This window comes from Gymnoscopelus microlampas (assembly GCF_963454915.1).
Source record: "Gymnoscopelus microlampas genome assembly, chromosome: 20".
Classification (NCBI taxonomy): domain Eukaryota; kingdom Metazoa; phylum Chordata; class Actinopteri; order Myctophiformes; family Myctophidae; genus Gymnoscopelus; species Gymnoscopelus microlampas.
In genome coordinates, this window is record NC_139957.1 from 37,490,667 (window position 1) to 37,516,821 (window position 26,155).

Sequence of the window (26,155 nt, forward strand, 5' to 3'; positions counted from 1 at the left end):
CAGCTCTTACTAACAGGAGATTAGTACTGTCGATTTGACATATTGTATTACACATTACTTTGTTACTACTGTGTTATTACTGTGTTATTACAGTGTTACTACATTATTACACACAAAAACAAAGTTCTACGTTGTCGGCAGGATTCGAACCTGCGCGGGGAGACCCCAATAGATTTCTAGTCTATCGCCTTAACAGCTCTGCCACGACAACTTGTGCCACATTCAATCTCTCAACTAAAGCTGGAAGATTGACGATTTTGTGGTGGGGTACAGAAATGTGTTATTTACACTCTCTGTCCATCCTTACTGCCCCTCCAGTACAACATGGCAGCTCTTACTAACAGGAGATACATGTTACTGTTGATTTTACATACTGTATTACACATTACTTTGTTATTACTGTGTTATTACTACATTATTACACACAAAAACAAAGTTCTACGTTGTCGGCAGGATTCGAACCTGCGCGGGGAGACCCCAATAGATTTCTAGTCTATCGCCTTAACCACTCGGCCACGACAACCTGTGCCACATTCAATCCCTCAATTAAAACTGCAGGATTGACGATTTTCTTAGCCATTATTTTGCCAATTATTTTTTTTGACTAATCTAGAAGCTAGTTTAAAAAGAAGAAATTATCTTCTACTGAAATATCAAATAATCGCTCCGAAAATGTTTTAATTGATTGTTTATAATTGACTAAATCAATCTTTGAGCTCATTACTTGGAGAGTTGCCCAAGTTGCAAGTTGCTGTACATAATTCAGGGGTGGTGTTGACGTGTGGCCTAGTGGCCAATGTATTTAAAGGAGGTGTAACTGATATTTTAGGAAAGGTGTAGACATCCAATATGTACTAAAGCTATTACGTTGTCGGCAGGATTCGAACCTGCGCGGGGAGACCCCAATAGATTTCTAGTCTATCGCCTTAACCGCTCGGCCACGACAACTTGTGCCACATTCAATCTATCAATTAAAGCTGGAAGATTGACGATTTTGTGGTGGGGTACAGAAATGTGTTGTTTACACTCTCTGTCCATCCTTACTGCCCCTCCAGTACAACATGGCAGCTCTTACTAACAGGAGATTAGTACTGTCGATTTGACATATTGTATTACACATTACTTTGTTACTACTGTGTTATTACTGTGTTATTACAGTGTTACTACATTATTACACACAAAAACAAAGTTCTACGTTGTCGGCAGGATTCGAACCTGCGCGGGGAGACCCCAATAGATTTCTAGTCTATCGCCTTAACAGCTCTGCCACGACAACTTGTGCCACATTCAATCTCTCAACTAAAGCTGGAAGATTGACGATTTTGTGGTGGGGTACAGAAATGTGTTATTTACACTCTCTGTCCATCCTTACTGCCCCTCCAGTACAACATGGCAGCTCTTACTAACAGGAGATACATGTTACTGTTGATTTTACATACTGTATTACACATTACTTTGTTATTACTGTGTTATTACTACATTATTACACACAAAAACAAAGTTCTACGTTGTCGGCAGGATTCGAACCTGCGCGGGGAGACCCCAATAGATTTCTAGTCTATCGCCTTAACCACTCGGCCACGACAACCTGTGCCACATTCAATCCCTCAATTAAAACTGCAGGATTGACGATTTTCTTAGCCATTATTTTGCCAATTATTTTTTTTGACTAATCTAGAAGCTAGTTTAAAAAGAAGAAATTATCTTCTACTGAAATATCAAATAATCGCTCCGAAAATGTTTTAATTGATTGTTTATAATTTACTAAATCAATCTTTGAGCTCATTACTTGGAGAGTTGCCCAAGTTGCAAGTTGCTGTACATAATTCAGGGGTGGTGTTGACGTGTGGCCTAGTGGCCAATGTATTTAAAGGAGGTGTAACTGATATTTTAGGAAAGGTGTAGACATCCAATATGTACTAAAGCTATTACGTTGTCGGCAGGATTCGAACCTGCGCGGGGAGACCCCAATAGATTTCTAGTCTATCGCCTTAACCACTCGGCCACGACAACCTGTGCCACATTCAATCCCTCAATTAAAACTGCAGGATTGACGATTTTCTTAGCCATTATTTTGCCAATTATTTTTTTTGACTAATCTAGAAGCTAGTTTAAAAAGAAGAAATTATCATCTACTGAAATATCAAATAATCGCTCCGAATTTTTTTTAATTGATTGTTTATAATTGACTAAATCAATCTTTGAGCTCATTACTTGGAGAGTTGCCCAAGTTGCAAGTTGCTGTACATAATCCAGGGGTGGTGTTGACGTGTGGCCTAGTGGCCAATGTATTTAAAGGAGGTGTAGCTGATATTTTAGGAAAGGTGTAGACATCCAATATGTACTAAAGCTATTACGTTGTCGGCAGGATTCGAACCTGCGCGGGGAGACCCCAATAGATTTCTAGTCTATCGCCTTAACCGCTCGGCCACGACAACTTGTGCCACATTCAATCTATCAAATAAAGCTGGAAGATTGACGATTTTGTGGTGGGGTACAGAAATGTGTTGTTTACACTCTCTGTCCATCCTTACTGCCCCTCCAGTACAACATGGCAGCTCTTACTAACAGGAGATTAGTACTGTCGATTTGACATATTGTATTACACATTACTTTGTTACTACTGTGTTATTACTGTGTTATTACAGTGTTACTACATTATTACACACAAAAACAAAGTTCTACGTTGTCGGCAGGATTCGAACCTGCGCGGGGAGACCCCAATAGATTTCTAGTCTATCGCCTTAACCACTCGGCCACGACAACCTGTGCCACATTCAATCCCTCAATTAAAACTGCAGGATTGACGATTTTCTTAGCCATTGTTCTGCCAATTTGTTTGTATTAATCGAGAAGCGTGTTTAGAAAGAAGAAATTATCTTATACTAAAATATCAAATAATCGTTCAAAAAAAATCTAATTGATTGTTTATAATTGACTAAATCCATCTATGAGCTCATTTTTTGGAGGGTTGCCCAAGTTGACCTACATAATTCAGGGGCGGTGTTGACGTGTGTTCTAGTGGCCAATGAAGCATCTACCTATTTATGTCTATGTGGGGGGACCCCGGTCAATTATAGGGTTTAAATGGTTAACTGTTGCACCATTAGTAACGTCCAATATGTACTAAAGCTATTACGTTGTCGGCAGGATTCGAACCTGCGCGGGGAGACCCCAATAGATTTCTAGTCTATCGCCTTAACCGCTCGGCCACGACAACTTGTGCCACATTCAATCGCTCAATTAAAGCTGGAAGATTGACGATTTTGTGGTGGGGTACAGAAATGTGTTATTTACACTCTCTGTCCATCCTTACTGCCCCTCCAGTACAACATGGCAGCTCTTACTAACAGGAGATACATGTTACTGTTGATTTTACATACTGTATTACACATTACTTTGTTATTACTGTGTTATTACTACATTATTACACACAAAAAAAAAGTTCTACGTTGTCGGCAGGATTCGAACCTGCGCGGGGAGACCCCAATAGATTTCTAGTCTATCGCCTTAACCGCTCGGCCACGACAACTTGTGCCACATTCAATCTATCAATTAAAGCTGGAAGATTGACGATTTTGTGGTGGGGTACAGAAATGTGTTGTTTACACTCTCTGTCCATCCTTACTGCCCCTCCAGTACAACATGGCAGCTCTTACTAACAGGAGATTAGTACTGTCGATTTGACATATTGTATTACACATTACTTTGTTACTACTGTGTTATTACTGTGTTATTACAGTGTTACTACATTATTACACACAAAAACAAAGTTCTACGTTGTCGGCAGGATTCGAACCTGCGCGGGGAGACCCCAATAGATTTCTAGTCTATCGCCTTAACCACTCGGCCACGACAACCTGTGCCACATTCAATCCCTCAATTAAAACTGCAGGATTGACGATTTTCTTAGCCATTATTTTGCCAATTATTTTTTTTGACTAATCTAGAAGCTAGTTTAAAAAGAAGAAATTATCTTCTACTGAAATATCAAATAATCGCTCCGAAAATGTTTTAATTGATTGTTTATAATTGACTAAATCAATCTTTGAGCTCATTACTTGGAGAGTTGCCCAAGTTGCAAGTTGCTGTACATAATTCAGGGGTGGTGTTGACGTGTGGCCTAGTGGCCAATGTATTTAAAGGAGGTGTAGCTGATATTTTAGGAAAGGTGTAGACATCCAATATGTACTAAAGCTATTACGTTGTCGGCAGGATTCGAACCTGCGCGGGGAGACCCCAATAGATTTCTAGTCTATCGCCTTAACCGCTCGGCCACGACAACTTGTGCCACATTCAATCTATCAATTAAAGCTGGAAGATTGACGATTTTGTGGTGGGGTACAGAAATGTGTTGTTTACACTCTCTGTCCATCCTTACTGCCCCTCCAGTACAACATGGCAGCTCTTACTAACAGGAGATTAGTACTGTCGATTTGACATATTGTATTACACATTACTTTGTTACTACTGTGTTATTACTGTGTTATTACAGTGTTACTACATTATTACACACAAAAACAAAGTTCTACGTTGTCGGCAGGATTCGAACCTGCGCGGGGAGACCCCAATAGATTTCTAGTCTATCGCCTTAACCACTCGGCCACGACAACCTGTGCCACATTCAATCCCTCAATTAAAACTGCAGGATTGACGATTTTCTTAGCCATTGTTCTGCCAATTTGTTTGTATTAATCGAGAAGCGTGTTTAAAAAGAAGAAATTATCTTATACTAAAATATCAAATAATCGTTCCGAAAAAAATCTAATTGATTGTTTATAATTGACTAAATCCATCTATGAGCTCATTTTTTGGAGGGTTGACCAAGTTGACCTACATAATTCAGGGGCGGTGTTGACGTGTGTTCTAGTGGCCAATGAAGCATCTACCTATTTATGTCTATGTGGGGGGACCCCGGTCAATTATAGGGTTTAAATGGTTAACTGTTGCACCATTAGTAACGTCCAATATGTACTAAAGCTACGTTGTCGGCAGGATTCGAACCTGCGCGGGGAGACCCCAATAGATTTCTAGTCTATCGCCTTAACCGCTCGGCCACGACAACTTGTGCCACATTCAATCTCTCAATTAAAGCTGGAAGATTGACGATTTTGTGGTGGGGTACAGAAATTTGTTATTTACACTCTCTGTCCATCCTTACTGCCCCTCCAGTACAACATGGCAGCTCTTACTAACAGGAGATACATGTTACTGTTGATTTTACATACTGTATTACACATTACTTTGTTATTACTGTGTTACTACATTATTACACACAAAAACAAAGTTCTACGTTGTCGGCAGGATTCGAACCTGCGCGGGGAGACCCCAATAGATTTCTAGTCTATCGCCTTAACCACTCGGCCACGACAACCTGTGCCACATTCAATCCCTCAATTAAAACTGCAGGATTGACGATTTTCTTAGCCATTATTTTGCCAATTATTTTTTTTGACTAATCTAGAAGCTAGTTTAAAAAGAAGAAATTATCTTCTACTGAAATATCAAATAATCGCTCCGAATTTTTTTTTATTGATTGTTTATAATTGACTAAATCAATCTTTGAGCTCATTACTTGGAGAGTTGCCCAAGTTGCAAGTTGCTGTACATAATTCAGGGGTGGTGTTGACGTGTGGCCTAGTGGCCAATGTATTTAAAGGAGGTGTAGCTGATATTTTAGGAAAGGTGTAGACATCCAATATGTACTAAAGCTATTACGTTGTCGGCAGGATTCGAACCTGCGCGGGGAGACCCCAATAGATTTCTAGTCTATCGCCTTAACCGCTCGGCCACGACAACTTGTGCCACATTCAATCTATCAATTAAAGCTGGAAGATTGACGATTTTGTGGTGGGGTACAGAAATGTGTTGTTTACACTCTCTGTCCATCCTTACTGCCCCTCCAGTACAACATGGCAGCTCTTACTAACAGGAGATTAGTACTGTCGATTTGACATATTGTATTACACATTACTTTGTTACTACTGTGTTATTACTGTGTTATTACAGTGTTACTACATTATTACACACAAAAACAAAGTTCTACGTTGTCGGCAGGATTCGAACCTGCGCGGGGAGACCCCAATAGATTTCTAGTCTATCGCCTTAACCACTCGGCCACGACAACCTGTGCCACATTCAATCCCTCAATTAAAACTGCAGGATTGACGATTTTCTTAGCCATTATTCTGCCAATTTTTTTTTTACTAATCTAGAAGCTAGTTTAAAAACAAAATATTATCTTCTTTTTTAAATATCAAATAATTGTTCTGAAAAAAAATGTATCGAGTTTTTATAATGGACTAAATCAACGTATGAGCTCATTTCTTAGTGAGTTGCAAGTTTTCCTTTGTTGCACCAGTTGTAACATCCAATATTTACTAAAGCTATTACGTTGTCGGCAGGATTCGAACCTGCGCGGGGAGACCCCAATAGATTTCTAGTCTATCGCCTTAACCGCTCGGCCACGACAACTTGTGCAACATTCAATCTCTCAATTTAAACTTCAAGATTGACGATTTTCTTAGCCACTATTCTGCCATTTATTTTTTCTATTAACCGAGAATCATGTATAAAAATAAGAAATTATTTTTATATCTAACTATATAAATGGCGACCGACTTCCGCACCCTCGGTGTCCACACCCCACAGCTCTGTTATCGAATAAACAACGCACCGCCAGACCACATGTCGCCAACTGACTCGCCACGGCGGCCGCGCTGAATTTACGCCTCGCGTAGGGGACATCTCACTGTTCACTACACCTTTTCCACCGCGCAACATAATTAATTCTACTCACCAAATGTCGGACAAAACGGAAGGGGAGGCAGCTTCCTACCGTTTACCGTGCGCACGACCTCATCACCACAACAGCAGGCAGCCGCTGCGGGGGTTTTTTCCTTTTTTTCCAAACTTTTTTTTTGGTCACCATTTTCTCCAGGCACCATTTCTGGTGTAACGTCGGGTGTTTCTTTTCACCAGCCAATCACCTTTCACGTTGCCACGTCCGTTGCCACGTCGCGCTGACGTACGCTAAACAAGCGCTGCCGTGCGCACAATGCAAACGAGCCCAAAGGCGCGCAAAAATAAGCCGACCATTGCTTAGACACAAAGTCAGACCTGGCAACGCAGCCTACGCCAATCATGTGTGAGAGACCTACAAGCTATGGGCCAGAGACGCCACCGTATCTTAGCAACAACTACAGCGCTCACTCTCATTGGTCGTGTCACGCTAAGAGCAGTCTCCAGACAATGGCATCGCAGACAGCTTGCTGTTACTGCTGTAGCCATCACAGTCAGTTGCAGCACGACGGACAGGGCGCTGTGATAGCTGCCATGTCGCTAACGCTAACCTGGTTGTCATGCCTGCAGCGGCTGTGCAATCACTTTGTCAACAATGCACGTTCGTGTGGTGAATGTCTATATTGCTGCTCAGTTCGTCCATTGTAGATGGTGTATGTTTGTGTCTGTCTTCTGGAGAACTATGTAGCTCCACAGCAACTACAGTAACTCACGTAATGGCAGGACCGCCCCGTGCAACGCATGTTAGGCTGCATTATGGTCATGTAGTAATTTCAGATAATTTCCCTCCGATTACAGCAGTGTTTATCAACCCTTTCACGCCGCCCCCCCCCCCCCCCCCCCCCCCCCCCCCCCAAATACACGTACTTGATCTGGGACCCCCCCATTCTGTTTGACTCCGTTCCACAAGTAAATATTGTGAAAATAGCCGATCTACAAGCTCGAAACGCCTCACGTTCACAGGCTTTGTAACCTTGGAGATCGGCTATTTTCTACATGATTGCCTCTTTCTTACATTCTTTGCCAATGTGGCCCATGTTTTCATAGCATAGTTTATTGACTACTTCTGTTGCAGAAATGGCCATTTCCTTTACTTTCGTTTTTTTATTGTCTCCGCCAGGCCGAAAGGCATGGCGCAAGACTATGTTTCACCCCCTGTCCGTCCGTCTGTGATAGCTAATCTGTCACATCGTTGACTTGATCGCAGCAAAATAACAGCCCGATGTGGAGAGTCAGTGAGAGCTGGATAAACGACGTAAAATGTGTCAAAAGGAGTCTGTACGGCTGTCGATAAATGAACACATGACGTCGGTGGGAGAGGAGATATTGTGTCTTTTGGACAAACAGCAGCGTGGTGCTGATGTTTGTTGTGTGAAGCAGCTTAATGTCAGAGTGTTTGTGTTGGAGCGCCTCAGTGCGGCTGCAGAGTTCATGTGCAACCTCTTCCAGAGAGACACAGAGACACTAGAAACTCCGCTGGGGAAAAAAAACACTGCTGGGCATTGACTTTCCTATGGACATTGATCTACACACTGCAGGTATATCTGCTACACACACAACATCAAACTACACACTGCAGGTATGATGCAGCGTTTGCATTACAGCCAGCATGCCAGCATAGTTCCCATATGGTTTCAAGGTGGGCTAAACCATATGGACCCCATGTCAGCAATGTCAGCGGCATCCACTTCAGTCCCAACTGCGATGCCCATGCAGGCTATAAGTAGCTTCTACCTGGCCCTTAGGTGGGCCCCAACTAGCCATGTTTATGTGGGACCAAGGCGGGTCCTAACTGGGTTTGCCCATGCAGGCTTTAACTGGGTTCTACCTGGGCCCTACGTGTACCCTAACCAACCACAGTGCAGTGCCCATCGCTCCAATTGTTGTGACGTCAGGGCTCTCAATACTGCACATTGGTGGAGGAGGAGGGGCCGCAGGGCGACCGCACACAACACTGAACCAATGGTAGCCCACGGATGTTTCCTCTGTGGATTTACAATCTGCCCCTCTATGCCACATATCATCCGCACTACAGGGTCTTCACTGACCGAGCCACGGCCCCACTGACCCTCATGACGCTACGCCACTTAAACGTGCGGCAGCATGCGCTGGGTTGCCAGGTTTGCACAGCCTGCGCCAGAAACAAGCAACCACCTTCATGAAAAAAAAAAAACCCGAAATGGTCCGCAATGTTCCAGGGGTGTCCCCGCGCGTCCCAACACTCCACAGGGGGTCAGTGGACCATCAGGGGGTCCGCGGACCCCCTGTGGACCCCCTGAAACATAACAAATATTATTTCTTCAAATTTTTCCCTTTTTCAAAAAAACTTTTCCACAGTTTCACTCCGGCGATTTGGGTCCCCCAATATACACACGGCCACGCTGGGCCCCGTGCGCGGCTGGGGTTGAGGGGGGCGTAGCCCCCCGAAACTCTAGTATATATATATTTGTTCAACTTATGTTGCTATTTTATCAGTGGTTCAAAAACGTTTTCATGTCAAGGACCCCCCAAAATAATTGGACCTCCAGAAGCAAAGATTTTAGTTAAAAACTGTATATACAAAGATATGCACACATTTTCACGATATTTTCTTTTGCAGATCTACAAGCTCATAGAATGCCGCCCTAAGAGCTTGTAGATCTGCTATTTTTAAATAGCCAAAGTATAAAGTAATGGTTTAAGCCTGTGGTTACAGTGGTTACACAGATGCGTCCCTGGTCTTAATGGGTTAAATGAAGCATGCACAGCTTTAGACATGTTTGTTTTTTCACTCAAGATAAAGATTAAAACGGCAGGCGATCTCAACACTTTTAAGCAACAAATAGTGTAAACCTAACAGGCTTAAAATCTGATCTTCTGCCTTCCTCCCTCCTAATCACTCCTAATCAGCTCTCAAGAGCTGATTGGCTCTTTTACCCCCCATGTTAGGAGTGTTAGGATTGCCTCGTTAGGACCTGTTAGCAATGGCCGTTAGGAGGTGTTAGGAACTGTAGCAAGTGTTAGGACCTGCGTTAGGATCTGTTTGGATAGTGTTAGGACCGCCACGACAACTTGTGCCACATTCAATATCTCAATTAAAGCTGGAAGATTGACGATTTTGTGGCGGGGTACAGAAATGTGTTATTTACGCTCTCTGTCCATACTTACTGCCCCTCCAGTACAACATGACAGCTCATACTAACAGGAGATACATGTTACTGATGGTTTTACATACTGAACTGTATTACACATTACTCTGATATTACTATGTTATTACAGTGTTATTTACTACATTATTACACACAATCGCATTAACCACTTGGCCACTACAACCTTTGCCACACAGTATCAATCAACTAGGGCTGCGATTGATGATTTTCTTCGTTTTTTTTCTAAATTATAATTATTAATATCTTCCTCTCCTTCTCTCCCCGTTTACAGTGTTGGTGGACGATGTCCCCTTAGCTGAGGAAGATGAGGGAGAGGCCTTCGAATTCGATGACAGCGGCGACGAGGTCCCCGAAGCTGACAGGCCGCCACCACCACCCCCAAACCCTCCAGCCGTGCCCGGCGACGTATCGCAGAGTCAGGCCGAGGGTCAGGCCCCAAAGCCGGAGCCCCCGCCACCCTCATCCACGGCTACGTCGTCAAAGAAGACGGCGGTTTCTGGCCCTACAGTCGCCACGACGAGTGGAGGCACAGCAGTGGCCAAGGGGACAGATGAGGAGGACATCGATCTACCACCGCCACCTCCTCCTGTGGAGGAGGACACTCTGGCAGAGGCAGACACTGGGAGAACAGGTTTGTCACCAAATACATATCATGTGTAGCTTCAGGGGAGGTCGAGAGCATTGCTTACACATGTGTACGATGGTCCAAGCTGAGACCTTGACAGATGTCACATATAATGACTCAAATGTTGGGCCTGATCTATACTTAGTTTGCTCGCCAGTGTCACACATGAAAATAGCCAATCTGCTATTTTTGGTGGGAGAAACTGTATACATCAGGCATGAGCTCTATACACACACATACTGAGACATGGTAGTCTTGTACTTTCACTGAACAGCATTATTTTCACTTTGTTCTATGTTAAGCGGTCTTGACTCAAAAGAGGCCGCTTCCCCCCCAGGTTGGGGAGTGTTGACGGGGGGTGGGGGGGGGGGCTGCCAGTCTCTCCTAACACCTAGTATGTCTGGTCTGCCTGTTGCTGGAGGGTTCTGGGCTGTATCACTGAATGGCTTGACACCCCTTTCTACTCACCCCCTACACTTATCATCCAACTTGACCCTGGATCTCTCTCTGTGTGTGTGTCTCTCTCTCTCACACACACATACACTTTTTTCTTTCCTTTACTAATCTAGTGGCCCTTCCATTCTTGTAGATGTTTTAAAAGTAGCTTTTTGCATGGATCTGTGGAGAGATTGCAATAGGAAAGTGTTCCATTTCATGGCTGCTTTAGCTCTTTAGTTGGTTAGACTGTGGTTAATGACACAGCGGTGTTATCCACAGCCCTGCAGAGGTACTGTAGGCTACGCTGTCCGCAAATAACAGGGTTAAGAGAAGCTTAAGTTTAGCTCAGGTCACGATGCTTTCTTTTGATAGAAAGTAACCGTGACAGAGTTACTTATGTCCTCTACGCAATGTTGTGTTACATACTTCTCTTAACTATCTATTCTAAACAAATGCTTGAAGGCAGCATTCATGACGCAGTGTTAGGAGATAAATATGATTGCAGTGAATAGTCACCAGTGGTTACTTAAGTAAAAGTATCAATACTGCAATGTAGAAGTACTCTGTTACAAGAAAAAGTCCGGAATAAAGAAATTACTTGAGTAAAAGTACAAAAGTATTGGTATCAAAATGTACTTAAAGTACCAAAAATAAAAGTACAAAAATGTTTGAAAATAGCAGATCTACAAGCTCACAACGCATCGCATCGGCATGTAGATCGGCTATTTTATAATAGTTTAGGTATAAAATAGGGCTAAAGTGGTTAATGTATGTTTTATAATGTAATAATGTATAGCTGCAAAGTAACTTGTAACTACAGTTGTCAAATAATTGTAGTGGAGTAAAAGTACAATATTTGCCTCTGAGATGTAGTGGAGTAGAAGTAAAAGTGCTGAACATTGGAAATACTCCAGTTAAGTAAAAGTACCTAGAAGTAAATGTACTTAGTTACTTTACACCACTGATAGTCACACTATACTCCCTATAACGGAATGTGATCATTGTGCCCCAATCTTCTTAAGTTTGCGATATGTTAACATAATACAGTTTAAACCACATGAACCCAAGCGTCTCTATTCTGGGGGAAAGATTTTGTGAAAGTAACAGATTGACAAACTCACAACGAGATGCATTGTGAGCTCATAGATCCCTATTTTCGACAAAGATATTTAGTTTTAGAGCAAAATCTGGAGGGGACCTAGTATAGACCCCTTTGGGGGACTCTGGTGAACTAAGTAGAGGTTTTTAAGTGGTTAAGCTTTTACAGGAAGACTTAAAAAAAAGAAAGAAAATATTTTCAGTGCACAATTCTCATCGAGAAGAATTCTTGCAATTTGACCCATGTCACCTCCTTTAGAGAACCTTATAATTAAGAAAGGATGTACTTTTCTTGTTCCTTTAGCAAACTCTTGCAATGTTGGCTGACATTATGCAAATAATCGGTTTAATTTCATACTCAAGACATTTTTGTATTCATCTATCTCTATTTTGTTGTTCAGGTTGTCTCTTTCTCTGTCTGTACTCTTGCCTGTGTTTTCACTTCTACATACCAGCAGTTCATCCCCCCCCCCCCCCCTTCCTGTCAACAATGGACAGGGGAGGGAGGGGCTCTGCTTAGCATGGCCGTTTAGCTCAGTTGGTTAGAGCGTGGTGCTAATAACGCCAAGGTCGCGGGTTCGATCCCCGTAATGGCCACAGGCTTTTAGCCAAGCTTAAAAAAAAAGTTTGATGTTATGAATCAGCCATTTGCACTCGACTTGTCAGAGAGCATGTAATATCTGTCTCCTCTATAACATGATCTACTGGAGATAACCTCTCAGTGCTAAAGAATTTCTCCTCTATACAACACACACACACACACACACACACACACACACACACACACACACACACACTCTGTATAAAAATGGCCGCCTAGTTAGCCACAGTAAAACCTCCCTACCAGAGTACCTTAAGGTTTTTACCAGGAGAGTTGAAGTTTACTGTTTGCTGCGTTTCTGTGAGGTGTGTGTGCATGCGCATGTGATTTATGTGAAATCGTAAACACAGTTGCTTTGGATTCTAAAGGGCCATGATATAATAAGTAATTACAGTGTTATTACCCTGCTATAACACTATTACCCTGTTATTACTGATTGATAACTATGGATAACCACCAGGGGGAGGGGGGGGGGGTCAAAATGCCGAAACCCGGGATCGAACCAGGGACCTTTAGATCTTCAGTCTAACGCTCTCCCAACTGAGCTATTTCGGCTGTGGGAGGGGGAGTGGTCAGATCCCATGTGATAAGTGGTGACAGATTCAGGAAACAGGCCCTACTTTCAATGTGGAGGCCTAGTTTGACCATGATATGATAAGTAATTACAGTGTTATTAACCTGTTATTAGGTAATTACACTATCACCATTTTATTACTGGTTAATCCCGCTATTGCTGCTGTATATTGACAAACATATTATGATTGTTCTACAGACCCCTATGGTCTCTGTGTGGGTATTATGTTTCCTTTCAGCCACATGAAGTCTAGCATCTCTATTCTTCTGGGCATGTCATAACAGGTGAACATTTGTCAATAATAGACAAAGATTTGCCAAAAATAGCAGATCTACAAGATCCCAAAGGGTGAGTTTATAGATTGGCTATTTTTGTCAAAGAGATTTGGTAGAGGGGAAAAAGTAGGGGAACAAGTATAAACCCCTGGGGGACCCCGGTCAGCAAAGTATAGGGTTCATGTGGCTAAAATGATATGGGCCCCAAGTGGGTAATGACAGCAGGCCCCACCTGGGTTTGTCCATGCAGGCTTTAAGTGTGTTCTACGTGGGCCGTGAGTGGGCCCCAACTATGCAATTGTATTTGGGATCCAGGTGGGCCCCACCTGTGTTTGCCCATGTGGGCTTTAAGTGGGTTCTACCTGGGACTTGGGTGGGCCCCAACTGGGCAATTTGTCTCATGTATTCTTTAAAAAGAGCTGTTCACAAGCTCTGAAGTGTCTGTCTGTAAGCTGGTACTTATATTTTACAATATCTAAGGCCATGTAACACTGTTACTTTCTTGTTGCAATTTGGTGTCACTTTAAGAAAAGCTTTTTCTTTTTAACAAGGCATTTGTCTAGATGGACTCAGTGATGCCATGTTTGATTAACTTTTTTTTTAAACTTTTTTTCTAAAACTGTGTATAGCTGACCTTTGATCTGATTTGTATTAATTTCACTGCTTTATTATTATTTTGTAGTGTAGAGTATTGACCTGTTAACAATGCTATGGGCCAATTATGAAGTGGACAAAATGATAAAACAACAAACAAGACAAAGCTGACTAATTCAAGTGGGAAGCACTTAGTAATGAAAGGGGTGTAGCGGATACTTTAGGAAAGGTGTAGACTTAACCTAGTGATAAAGTTTTAACTATGGATAATCATCAGGGGGTCAAAATGCCGAAACCCGGGATCGAACCAGGGACCTTTAGATCTTCAGTCTAACGCTCTCCCAACTGAGCTATTTCGGCTGTGATAGGGGAGGAGTCCTATCCCATACCATATATGGTGACCATTCAGGAAACAGGCCCTACTTTAAATGTGGAGTAGTGATGGGTCGTTCATGATCGATTAGTTCGAAAGAACTAGTTCATTGCTGTGAACGAGCTCGTTTACTTCCTTTCTATCTGACTGATATGCCCATATATGGAGATCTCTGTATCTGTCAGTCCTTGTCCCTTTTATGCCCATATATGGAGATCCTTGATGTCATATGTATATGCCCAGCCGACCGGCCTCCCTTAAGCCAATTTTAATATATAGGATAACACCCAACAGGGTAATAACGCTATTACCCTGTTATTACTGGTTAATCCCGCTATTGCTACTGTATTGACAAAAATGTTATGATTGTTCTACAGACCCCTATGATCTCTGTGTGGGTATTATGCTTCCTCTTAACCACATGAAGCCTATCATCTCTATTCCTCTGGGCATGTCATAATAGGCAAACTTTTGTCAATAATAGACACAAATAGCAGATCTACAAGATCCCAATGGGTGAGTTTATAGATTGGCTATTTTTGGCAGAGATTGAGGGAAAATGTAAGGGAACAAGTATAAACCCCTGGGGGACCTTGGTCAGCAAAGTATATAGGGTTTATGTGGCTAAATGATCACCATTTAAGACAGAGGGACAGAGAGCTCTGATAGGGGTATCTCATCCATAACAGAATAGTTCAGAAAATGTGTTGTTCACAAGCTCTGTGTGTCTGTCTGTAAGAACACTACTGTATTTTACAATATCTAAAGTCCATGTCCCAGTTTTAGTGTGGTGCTGTACTGTCACTTTAAGAAACATCTGGCCGGTTAGCTCAGTTGGTTAGAGCGTGGTGCTAATAACGCCAAGGTCGCGGGTTCGATCCCCGTACTGGCCACAGGCTTTTAGCCGAGCTTAAAAACGCTTGATGTTATGAATCAGCCATTTGAACTCAGGTCGACTTATCAGAGAGCATGTCCCCTATAATGCCTATATAACATGATCTACTGGAGATAACCTCTCAGTACTACAGAATACATATCTCTCCTCTATACAACACACACACCGCAAGCATATACTTAAACACCTCCCTACCAGAATAGCTCAAGGTTTTTACCAGGAGAGTTGAAGTTTACCGTTTGCTGCCTGTGTGTGTGTGTGTGTGTGTGTGTGTGTGTGTGTGTGTGTGTGTGTGTGTGTGCGCGCGCGAATGTGTATAGAGATTTATGTGAAATCGTAAACACAGTTGTGTTTGATTCAAAAGGGCCCACGAGCTGATTTAAAGCAGAGGGCGTCAAACCATTTCACAGCTGCCTGTAAATCAGACAGACTGACTATAACACAACACACGCCCTCTAGAAACAAGGCTTTGCCACCATGTTTTCATTTTGTCTTGTGTAATTGCATCATTGTCGGGCTAGCTAATCTGTTGGTTACTCTTCATAAAAAGTAACTGAGCTACACTAAAAGCTCTCTTTCAAAACCACACAAGTTACTTATGGCTAGCTACAAGCTACTTTCTCCGTAATGTGGCTGTGGATATTTTATGAATGAGTGAATAAAACATATGAATGTGTAAAAGCTACAAATGGATGAGATGGAGAATTCTCTCTTTGATGTGATGGACAATCTGCTCTCAAAACGAACTAGTTGTGCTATTTTATGTTGATGTGCCACTGCTATTTTATGTTGATGTGCTACCCGGCTCCATGGTGAACAAAATAGCGTACTTGATAGCTACACTGCTCTGAAAGTAGTGAATCTACCCACAAGCTATTGGGAAATGCAACTGGTGCAACAATTAACCCTATGTACAGTTGACAGTCGTCCCCCACATGGACATAAATAGGTAAATGCCTCATTGGCCTCTGGGCCACACGTCAATGTAGGGCAACTTGCCTTGACTCCGCTATGAGAAATGAACTTGTAGATTGATTTAGTCGATTACAAACTATCAATTGGACTTTTTTTCGCATCGATTCTTTGATATTTATAAAAAATACGATCATTTCTTATTTTTTAACACGTCTCTAAAAACAATTGTCAAAAAATAATTAAATCCTGCCGACAATGCTAAAAAAGTGTTTTTGTCTATTTGTGTGTAATCATGTAATAACAAAGTAATAATGGGTAATGAAGTGCAGTATCTCTGTCCATCCAGTGCATTAAGGATGGACAGAGAGTGTAAACAACACATTTCTGTACCCCACCACAAAATCGTCAATCTTCCAGCTTAAATTGAGAGATTGAATGTGGCACAAGTTGTCGTGGCCGAGCGGTTAAGGCGATAGACTAGAAATCTATTGGGGTCTCCCCGCGCAGGTTCGAATCCTGCCGACAACGTAATAGCTTTAGTACATATTGGATGTTACAACTGGTGCAACAATTAACCACTCAAACCCTATATACAGCTGACCGGGGTCCCCCACATAGACATAAATAGGTAGACGGCTCATTGGCCACATGTCAACACCACACCTGAATTATGTAGAGCAACTTGTAACTTGGGCAACTCTCCATGAAATTAGCTCATAGATTGATTTAGTCAATTATAAACAATCAATTAGATTTTTTTCGGAACGGTTCTTTGTTATTTAAAAAATAAGATAATTTCTTCCTTTTAGACACGCTTCTCGATCAATCAAAAAAAAATTGGCAGAACAATGGCTAAGAAAATCGTCAATCTTACAGTTTAAATTGATAATTAATTAATTAATTGATTATCTGTAGCACAGGTTGTCGTGGCCGAGCGGTTAAGGCGATAGACTAGAAATCTATTGGGGTCTCCCCGCGCAGGTTCGAATCCTGCCGACAACGTAGAACTTTGTTTTTGTGTATAATAATGTAGTAACACAGTAATAACAATGTTTAATACAGTCTTTCAAATCAACAGTAACATGTATCTCCTGTTAGTAAGAGCTGTCATGTTTTACTGGAGGACAGTAAGGATGGACAGAGAGCGTAAATAACACATTTCTGTACCCCACCACAAAATCGTCAATCTTCCAGCTTTAATTGAGAGATTGAATTTGGCACAAGTTGTCGTGGCCGAGCGGTTAAGGCGATAGACTAGAAATCTATTGGGGTCTCCCCGCGCAGGTTCGAATCCTGCCGACAACGTAATAGCTTTAGTACATATTGGATGTTACTACTGTTGCAATAATTAACGACTTAAACCCCTATATAGTATATACAGTTGACCGGGGTCCTCCACATAGACATTATTAGGTAGATGCTTCCTTGTTCTCTGGACCGCACGTCAACACTGAAACCATATTATGTAGGGCAACTTGCCATTCCACTGGAAGAAATGAGCTTGTAGATTGATTTAGCCGATTATAAATTATAAACAATCAATTTGATTTTTTTAACATTGATTCTTTGATATATAATGAATAAGACAATGTATTTCTTTTAAACATGCTTCTCCATTAATCAAAACAATTATTGGAATAATGGCTAAGAAAATCTTCAATATTGCAGTTTCAATTGAGAGAGTATATGTAGCATAGGTTGTCGTGGCCGAGTGGTTAAGGCGATAGACTAGAAATCTATTGGGGTCTCCCCGCGCAGGTTCGAATCCTGCCGACAACGTAAAACATTTTCTTTTGTCTATTTGTTTGTATTCATGTAAAAACATAGTAATAACATAGTAATAACATAGTAATAACATAGTAATAACACAGTAATAGAACAGTAATAACAGTAATAGTATAGTATTAACAAGGTAATGTGTAATACAGTACAGTATGTCAAACCAACAGTATCATGTATCTCCTGTTAGTAAGAGCTGTCATGTTGTACTGGAGGGGCAGTAAGGATGGACAGAGAGTGTAAATGACACATTTCTGTACCCCACCACAAAATCTTCTAGCTTTAATTGAGAGATTGAATGTGGCACAAGTTGTCGTGGCCGAGTGGTTAAGGCGATAGACTAGAAATCTATTGGGGTCTCCCCGCGCAGGTTCGAATCCTGCCGACAACGTAGTAGCTTTAGTACTTATTGCATGTTACAACTGGTGCAACAATTAACCACTCAAACCCTATATACAGCTGACCAGGGTCTTCCACATAGACACAAATAGGTAGACGTCTCATAGGCCACATGTCAACACCAGCCCTGAATTATTTAGGGCAACTTGCAACTTTGGCAACTCTCCAAGAAATGAGCTCATAGATTGATTTAGTCAATTATAAACAATCAATTAGATTTTTTAGCATTGATTCTTTAATGTATAAAAAAAACATCATTTTTTTATTTTTTAAACACGGTTCTATAAAAATAAGGAAAATAATGATCGCAGCCCTAGTTGATTGATGAAGTGTTGCACAGGTTGTCGTGGCCGAGCGGTTAAGGCGATAGACTAGAAATCTATTGGGGTCTCCCCGCGCAGGTTCGAATCCTGCCGACAACGCAAAAATATTTTTGTATCTATTTGTGTGTAATAATGTAATAACATAATAATAACAATGTAATATAACATAATAATAACAAAGTAATAATGGGTAATTAATTGCAGTTTGTCAGACCAACAGTAACTTGTATCTCCTGTTAGTAAGAGTCATGTTGTACTGGAGGGGCAGTAAGGACAGACAGTGTAAACAACACATTTCTCACACAGTGTCCTACACCACAAAACCATCAATGTTGCGGCCCTAGTTGAGAGGATTGGTGTGGCACAGGTTGTCGTGGCTGTGGTTAAGGTGATGGCCTCAAGCTGGGGGGCCACTCGGCCACCAAAGGATAGGGGGAGAAAAAAGGAGAGGAAAAGAGAGAAAAAACAAGAGAGAGAGAAGAAAAATGTGGCTATTCTGTAGCCATTTCTGTTTGATGTGTGCACGATTTAGTTTTAGTTGGACGTGCGACAGACGGGATTCGAACTGCCGGCCCTATGTTCCCATCAGGGGGGTGCCCTAGTGACACACTATGCCCTTATATGGACACAGAGTCACCAGAAGCAGTTTGGGGAATCCCCTTGCAGCTGTCAAAACACATAAAGTTCATTTGGCCTTAATATTCTTCATTCACGTTTATTTTCATTCAACGGGTTGTTAATTCTACTCAAGCAAGTGTTATTAGACCACAGTTCTGTGTGATGTAGCTTTAAGATGGCTAGGCTTTATAATTTGACCTGTCATACTGTTATAATATGCTATTAACCTATTTCACCGTTTGCTGTGAATGTAGGAGGAGAGCGATAACAAGCGTGATCATAATAAAAATAGCGAAATCAATTGATTTACAGTATCTGACATAAGCTACTGTGCTGTATACCTCCCCACTATCCGGCTATACTGGCAAGCTAAGATTTAAAACCTTTATAATAGGCTACTTTTTTAATAGAACCCAGAATGATGTTTATCAGTGGCATTTAATGTGTGCTGGTTAGCTATTTTATTATTGGTGAATAACAATGGCCTGCTATTATAATAGCAGTACAAATCGATGCTCGTTAGTCCAGATACCCCTAATTTTACATAAGGTCAAAACATCTATTGTTTACCAGGAATGTTTGGAACAGCCAGTCTATTTAACACCTGAATAGACCGACTCATAGACCTGAGTACCCGCAATCTAGAGACAGGCAGACTCTTTTGTATTGCTAAATGCTTACTGGTGTGAAAATGACATCACCACCATTAGATCTGCTATAAAGATCGCTAAATCAATTGATTTACAGTATCTGAGATACTTGACTGTTTAGGCCATTGGTTCTCAGGTCCGGGGACCCCCAGGGGTCCTTGGGGGGGTACCAGAGGGTTCCCAGCAAAAAATAGTTAATTTTGCATTCAATTCAGTTTAACCACTTGAGCCCGATATACATTGGCTATTTGGAAATCTTGCAGATATGTTCAACATTTGGAATATTTTGATAACACAAATCTTCTATGGGGGTCCCTGGCACAAAATATTTTCAGATGGGGGTTCGCGGCCAAATACAGATACATCAATTTGGGGGTCCTTCACATGAAAAAGTTTGAGAACCACTGGTTTAGGCTATAGCCTACAGTGCTGCATGAAATGCAGCATCTGTAAGTATAAGCAATGAAGGTTATTTTACTTGTCAACATCCCCATTATTCGGCTATTGCTGTTATGTAGAAATATTTAATTCTATCCTGTTACGTTGAACAAACTGAACAAGTTGAACAAGCTGACCTCAGTCCAAAACGTGTCTTGAGAGTGCATGCATCTAATGCGTCGTCTCACATCTAAGTCAATATGACATGATACAACGGGTAAAATTATCGGTGAATTTGTTTTTAGTATAAGACGTTTCATTTCACACAGCGAACTCGCGCTGAGCTCAGCTGACACAGCCAGCAGCACTGCAGCAGTACCGTCCGTGTATGTTGTATATATAAAAAACTAACACGAAAAGCAACAATTACGGTTTAGTGTCCGACCTAAAATAAACATTATACGTGGCCAAAAGCAAACATACGGTAGAAAACTCTAAATCCATTGGGGTCTCCCCGCGCAGGTTCGAATCCTGTCGACATCGAAATAACTTTTAAGGGCAGCTGTAGCTTTGTTGTATAGAAAGTCTGACAATCAGAAGGTCACTGGTTCGCCCCCATGGCTCACTCAGTCTACATGTACATAATAAGTGTCCCTGAGCAAGACTCTAACACAGAAGTGCCACTAACTATTAGTGACACTTCTCCACTGCTCCTGCTGTCAATTAATTATGAATGGTAAAATGCAGAGGACAAACTTCACGTGCAGTATGTGTACAGTGCCAAACATGACCCCCCCAAAATGAATTGAAATCATTACGTGAATGCATTCCCTATCAGAATGGAAGTGCCGTTATCAATTACAAGCTGTCTTGTGTCTTCTGTCAACAGGAAGTGAAGCCGCTCCCCCACCTCCGGCGGTCCCCAGGACCACCTCCAAGGTCAACCCTTACTCTGTGATCGACATCACCTCCATCCAACAGCAGCAGCTGGATCTGCAGCACGCCTCCTCCCCTCCTCCCCCCTCCTCCCCTCCCTGTCCCGTGGAGCCCGCGGAGCGAGCGGGCGAGAGGCAGGACGTCGTCCCGGCCGGCAGCCCCCCCACCGCTGGCATCACGCCTGGTTATTCTGTCCCCGTGCCCTGCGGCTATGCCACCCCGTCCGGCGTGCCCCTCATCACGCCGGCCTACACCACGCCAGTTATCATACGACACCTATCCATGGATGAGGATGGTAAACACATCAGGGGGGGCGGGGTTCAGTTTGAACTTTTACTTGAGCTATAGAAACAGAGTTCATTTTGTTGACTTAGACTAAAAGACTAAACAAGACTAAAATAGGACTAAAACTAAATGGTGTGTTATTCAAAAGACTAAATCAGAATTTGCTGTCAAAATTAACACTGGTATTTAGGTACCAGGTAAAAGACTAAGACAAAAAATATTTTGATATTTAGTCGACTAAGAATTTATTTAGTCGAGAGAAGAAGAATTTTGAACTAAGGTGTTCTTACCTTTTCTATGATGTTATGATATCTTAGGATGAATGGTACAGTAGAAAAATGTCATAATAACTCCATCCCGGGTCTGCCACAGCTTAAAACGTGTGCGGATAGGCCTTGTGTTAGATCGCGTATTTTAATAGAATAATTTTTTTTGTGTGAGATCTGACATTCATAGTGACAGAACACTGCAAAAAAAAAGGAAGTCTCGCTAGACGAGATTTCAATCTCTTTTTTTTGTTGTTGTTTTTTCCGGTTGCATAGTGTTCTGTCACTATGAACGTCAGATCTCACAAAAAAAAAAGCTATTAAAATAAGTGATCTAACGCAAGGCCTATCCGCGCACGCTTTAAGCTCTGGCGGACCCGGGATGGAGTTATGACATTTTTCTACTGTACCATTCATCCTAAGATATCATAACATAATAGAAAAGGTAAGAAAACCTTAGTCCAAAATTCCCCTTTAACAATTTCAGATGACTGAAATAGGACTAAAACTAAAGTATGTGTTATTCAAAAGACTAAGACTAAATCAGATTTTGCTGTCAAAATTAACACTGGATATAAGATGTTGATTGCTTAGAAATATTTGGAACAGATCATTCTGTAGTGGGGTCTAGATTCTGGTCATGATGTTTAGATACTTAAAAATCCTCCTCTCCTCTCCCCTCCTATGACACATGAATGCACTCAGATTCCTTTCTTTTCTCTTTCTGCATTTCCTTTTTTTTTCACCCCCTAAAGCGTAGCCACAAGGAAGCAGGGACTAAATTTAGCCGTGGCCCAAAGCTCTGTGTTGGCTGTGAGGACTTTCCTGTTTTTCCTCGAGTTCCTACAGTAGTCATGGCTTGGCACAGCTTGGCACAGCTCGACTGTATACTGTAATTATGCTATCCAGGTCATCGCACAGTCAAGACATTTCAGTTCGGCTGCTGTTTGTATTTTTGAAAGTCACAGAAACATCTATTTTGGATTATCATAATTCATTACAAGCTCTCTCTCATGAATTATATTATTAGCTTCCAGCCATGCACAGCCGTGACATTTGCGATAGAGTTATGGCTCAAGGAAAACAGGAAGGTTATCTGACTCTGGAATTTAAATTGAGCACATGTCAAATGAAATTAACAGTTGGGAAGTTCAACAGAGAGATTTACTTCATCTACTAGCTCTAGTACTACTAGTGTTAGTGGTGTGAGAACTGACACCTTGTGGTGGTTACGGTGAACTACAGGCGTTGCTTGCAGGATGACCTTGCAGGCTTATTTAGTGGTGGGAAAAGTACTCAAATATTTTACTTAAGTAAAAGTACTAATACTGCAATGTAGAAATACTCTGTAACAGGTCAACGTTCGTAATAAAACATGTACTTGCGTAAAAGTACAAAAGTATTGATATAAAAATGTACTTAACCCTGCAAGAACCGGATATATTTTCTACTTGCAAAAATCCTTTCAGATGGTGTTGTAGGAGTACTTTGGAGAGGAAAATATAGTGTTGTTTTAAAAAAATATCTTTTGTAAGGTTTTATTGAAATGTTGTAATATTACAATGTTGGGTCTATCGGGTAGCAGAATTTCCTATAGGTCATTTTTACTCACTGTCATAATAACATGGCAAATGTCTATATTACTTCACTAAAACAACTTGGGTATATAAAGGGTTCATTTATATGGTTATGGTTCATTATTTGGCATCAGAACAGTATACATTATGAATAATATTTGGCCTCAGAACAGTATACATTATGAATAATAACATCAATAAGCCATATTTTTAAGAATTGTGGTTTTATTAAAAGAACAACAAAATGAAAAACAGTACAATAAATGTACTAAAGAAACCTAATTACAATATACACTGTTCACACAATACTGTCTTGCCAACTCTGATTTGCATTGCTAAAGGGGCTGCAAACAGCCCTCCACCCAAGACCAATTCCTGACAATTCACACCTGCTCCGCAAAATGAAACAGGCACCCCACACCCCTCTCATCCTCCCAGTGACTGCAAGTCACTTTGAACACCATTTACAATCACTTGCTTTTTAGCAGTGATAGTCCCAGAAACAGTTTCTGTCTCCTGAAATGCACAGACGAACATCACACTTGTGGCAGAGTAAGGTGGTGTACCCCGAACAGCCACTATTCCTGCAGCGCCCTCTCTGTGTCTTCCGTGGGAGGTGTCCAACTTGGTCCTGGCGCACATCTGATGGCCGATGTTGACGTGGTGCCTTGTGTGGATGGCGGTTTGGACTCTCTTCCCGTTGTCTCTTCTGAGCTGAAGATGGCGTTTTGACTGCAGCGTTCACCTGATTAGAACAGAATAAATTAATGTACAAATATTCATCAGGATACAAGTCTGAGATATTGCAAACACTGAAATATTAAAATGACAAATGGTAAACAGAACTTGATTCTTACCATAGTGAGAGAGGATGCAAGCTGTGCCTGGAAGAGTCTGAGTTTCAGGATGTCTTTCTGTGGGACCTTGAGAGCTTCACAGTCGCCTTTGTAGAGGAGCCAGGCGTTGATCACAGCAAGGGTGATGGTGTGCCAAAAGATGTACATGTACCAGCGTCTGGCTTTCAGGGGGAACTTGTACTTCCACAATCCTTGTAAATCCACACCACAGGGTTGTGGCTTGATGCTGCTGAACCTCCCCTTGAATTCAGCTGGAATCATCATCTCATCCACAGACTCTTCTGCTAACACCTGTAGGCACTTCTCTCTGAACAAATTCAGCCATGGTTGGATTTTCCAGAGTGTGTCCTTCTTTTCCCTCTCTGGCACTGTCAAGTTGTCAACTAGATGTAACGAGGCCAGCAAAGACTGGAACCTGTTGCGTGGCATCACATCAGCTACAGGGGCGTGTCGTGTGTGGGCTTCCCAGTACATTCGGCATCCATTCATTTGCACAAGGCCCATGTGCAGATACATGCCCATCAGTTGCTCTATTTCTTTTCTACTCGTGTTAACCGATGTTCCTGTTGTTCGAAGGCTGTACGCATTTGTGTTTGTTGTCAGAGAGTCAATCATGTCTTCGGACACAAACCGGCAGAAGTACTGCAGTGGTGTGTGGAGAGAACTCACATCTTCAGTCAGAGGTGGACCAGAAACGTCTGCATTAGGGCTGATGAAGTTCTTCTTCTGCCGAAGCTGATATCTTTCACGGGGCTCGGTGTGTTTGGCCGGTCGGGACGGCTGAATGTCTGCATCTACTGGGCAGTCAGTGGGTTCAATGGGTGGTTGGTTTTCTTTGGACTCCTCTCCACAGGCCTCTTCATCCGACTCTTCATCGGTGTCAGTGAAGTCGATGTCCACATCACTCTCTCCATTCACTACAATATCCATCACATTCCTTACAGCGCGAGACCCTCTCCTAAATCGTGGCATTCTGAAATTAAAATAAAGAAATACCTTTAGTACATTAGTAGTGTTTACACATCTCACTGCAGGTACACAATTCACAAGTCACACAATACTGTATGGTCAACCTATTGTGCGTTGCTTATCCTCACAAAGGGAGTGATGATGGTGCTTAGCCTAACAAAGGGATTGAGGATGGTCGTAAGTGGGCAATCCCCACCACCCCTCACATGAACAAGGATGAGAGTCCTAACTGGGCAACGCCCACATGAACAATTACCACAAACCGATTGCTAAAACATTATAGGCAATGCAATTTTATAAGCTAATGCAGTATATTTGTCTTAGAGTACAATTGGTTACAAAATACAAATTGGTTTCAATGGTTACAAATATTATTATTATTATTATATTACAACCACAGCAGCTCTTTAGGTACAGACAGTCTTTTTCATAAAGGATTCCTCTGGACTGACAGACTTATCAAACATGGATCGTATAGTGGAATTAATTTTACACAAAGTCTGACAAAAATGCAAATAATAAAATAAAAACATTACAGTCTTTGGTCACCTGTTCAGAGACAGCATGTTCCATGTTAGGGGCTCTTATAACACAGCAGCTAGCTTAGCATGCTAATCGTTTTTAACCATGAAATAACCAATTCCATAAAATGAAATATAAAAACGAGCGTTACTAGACAACAAATAATAAACACAAGAGCATATTTGGCCACTCCAATGAAACACAGTTAATGTTAATTAATTATTTAGAGTCAGAGTAGACAGGAGACCGCCTTACTTT

The 26,155-nt window shown here is 41.7% G+C and overlaps 2 protein-coding genes across 3 annotated transcripts in view; one reads left to right on the forward strand and one right to left on the reverse strand.

Moving 5' to 3' along the window:
* arhgef10 (Rho guanine nucleotide exchange factor (GEF) 10) overlaps window positions 1-26,155 on the forward strand; it is a gene marked incomplete at its 3' end in the record, with an annotated part of 145,693 nt that overhangs the window by 39,314 nt on the left and 80,224 nt on the right. For both annotated transcript variants that reach the window (XM_084045672.1, XM_084045673.1), the window contains exons 3-4: window positions 10,222-10,581; window positions 21,375-21,716. In XM_084045672.1, the coding sequence (XP_083901798.1) occupies window positions 10,222-10,581; window positions 21,375-21,716 (702 nt within the window). The remainder of the gene's footprint in view (window positions 1-10,221; window positions 10,582-21,374; window positions 21,717-26,155) is intronic.
* Window positions 24,004-25,363, reverse strand: LOC311036752 (uncharacterized protein). The gene is made up of 2 exons (XM_084045685.1): window positions 24,407-25,363; window positions 24,004-24,294 (listed from the first exon to the last, which is right to left on the reverse strand). Exons 1-2 carry the CDS (start codon window positions 25,334-25,336, stop codon window positions 24,031-24,033), a joined length of 1,194 nt encoding a protein of 397 aa, XP_083901811.1. The 5' UTR covers window positions 25,337-25,363; the 3' UTR covers window positions 24,004-24,030.

What these genes read in the sequence shown, in the direction of transcription:
- LOC311036752 (XM_084045685.1), bottom strand. Translation starts at nt 25,336, where the DNA reads ATGGATATTGTAGTGAATGGAGAGAGTGATGTGGACATCGACTTCACT. An exon ending in TTGCATCCTCTCTCACTATG is followed by an intron (nt 24,295 to 24,406) that starts GTAAGAATCAAG and finishes TGTTCTAATCAG; the next exon opens with GTGAACGCTGCAGTCAAAAC.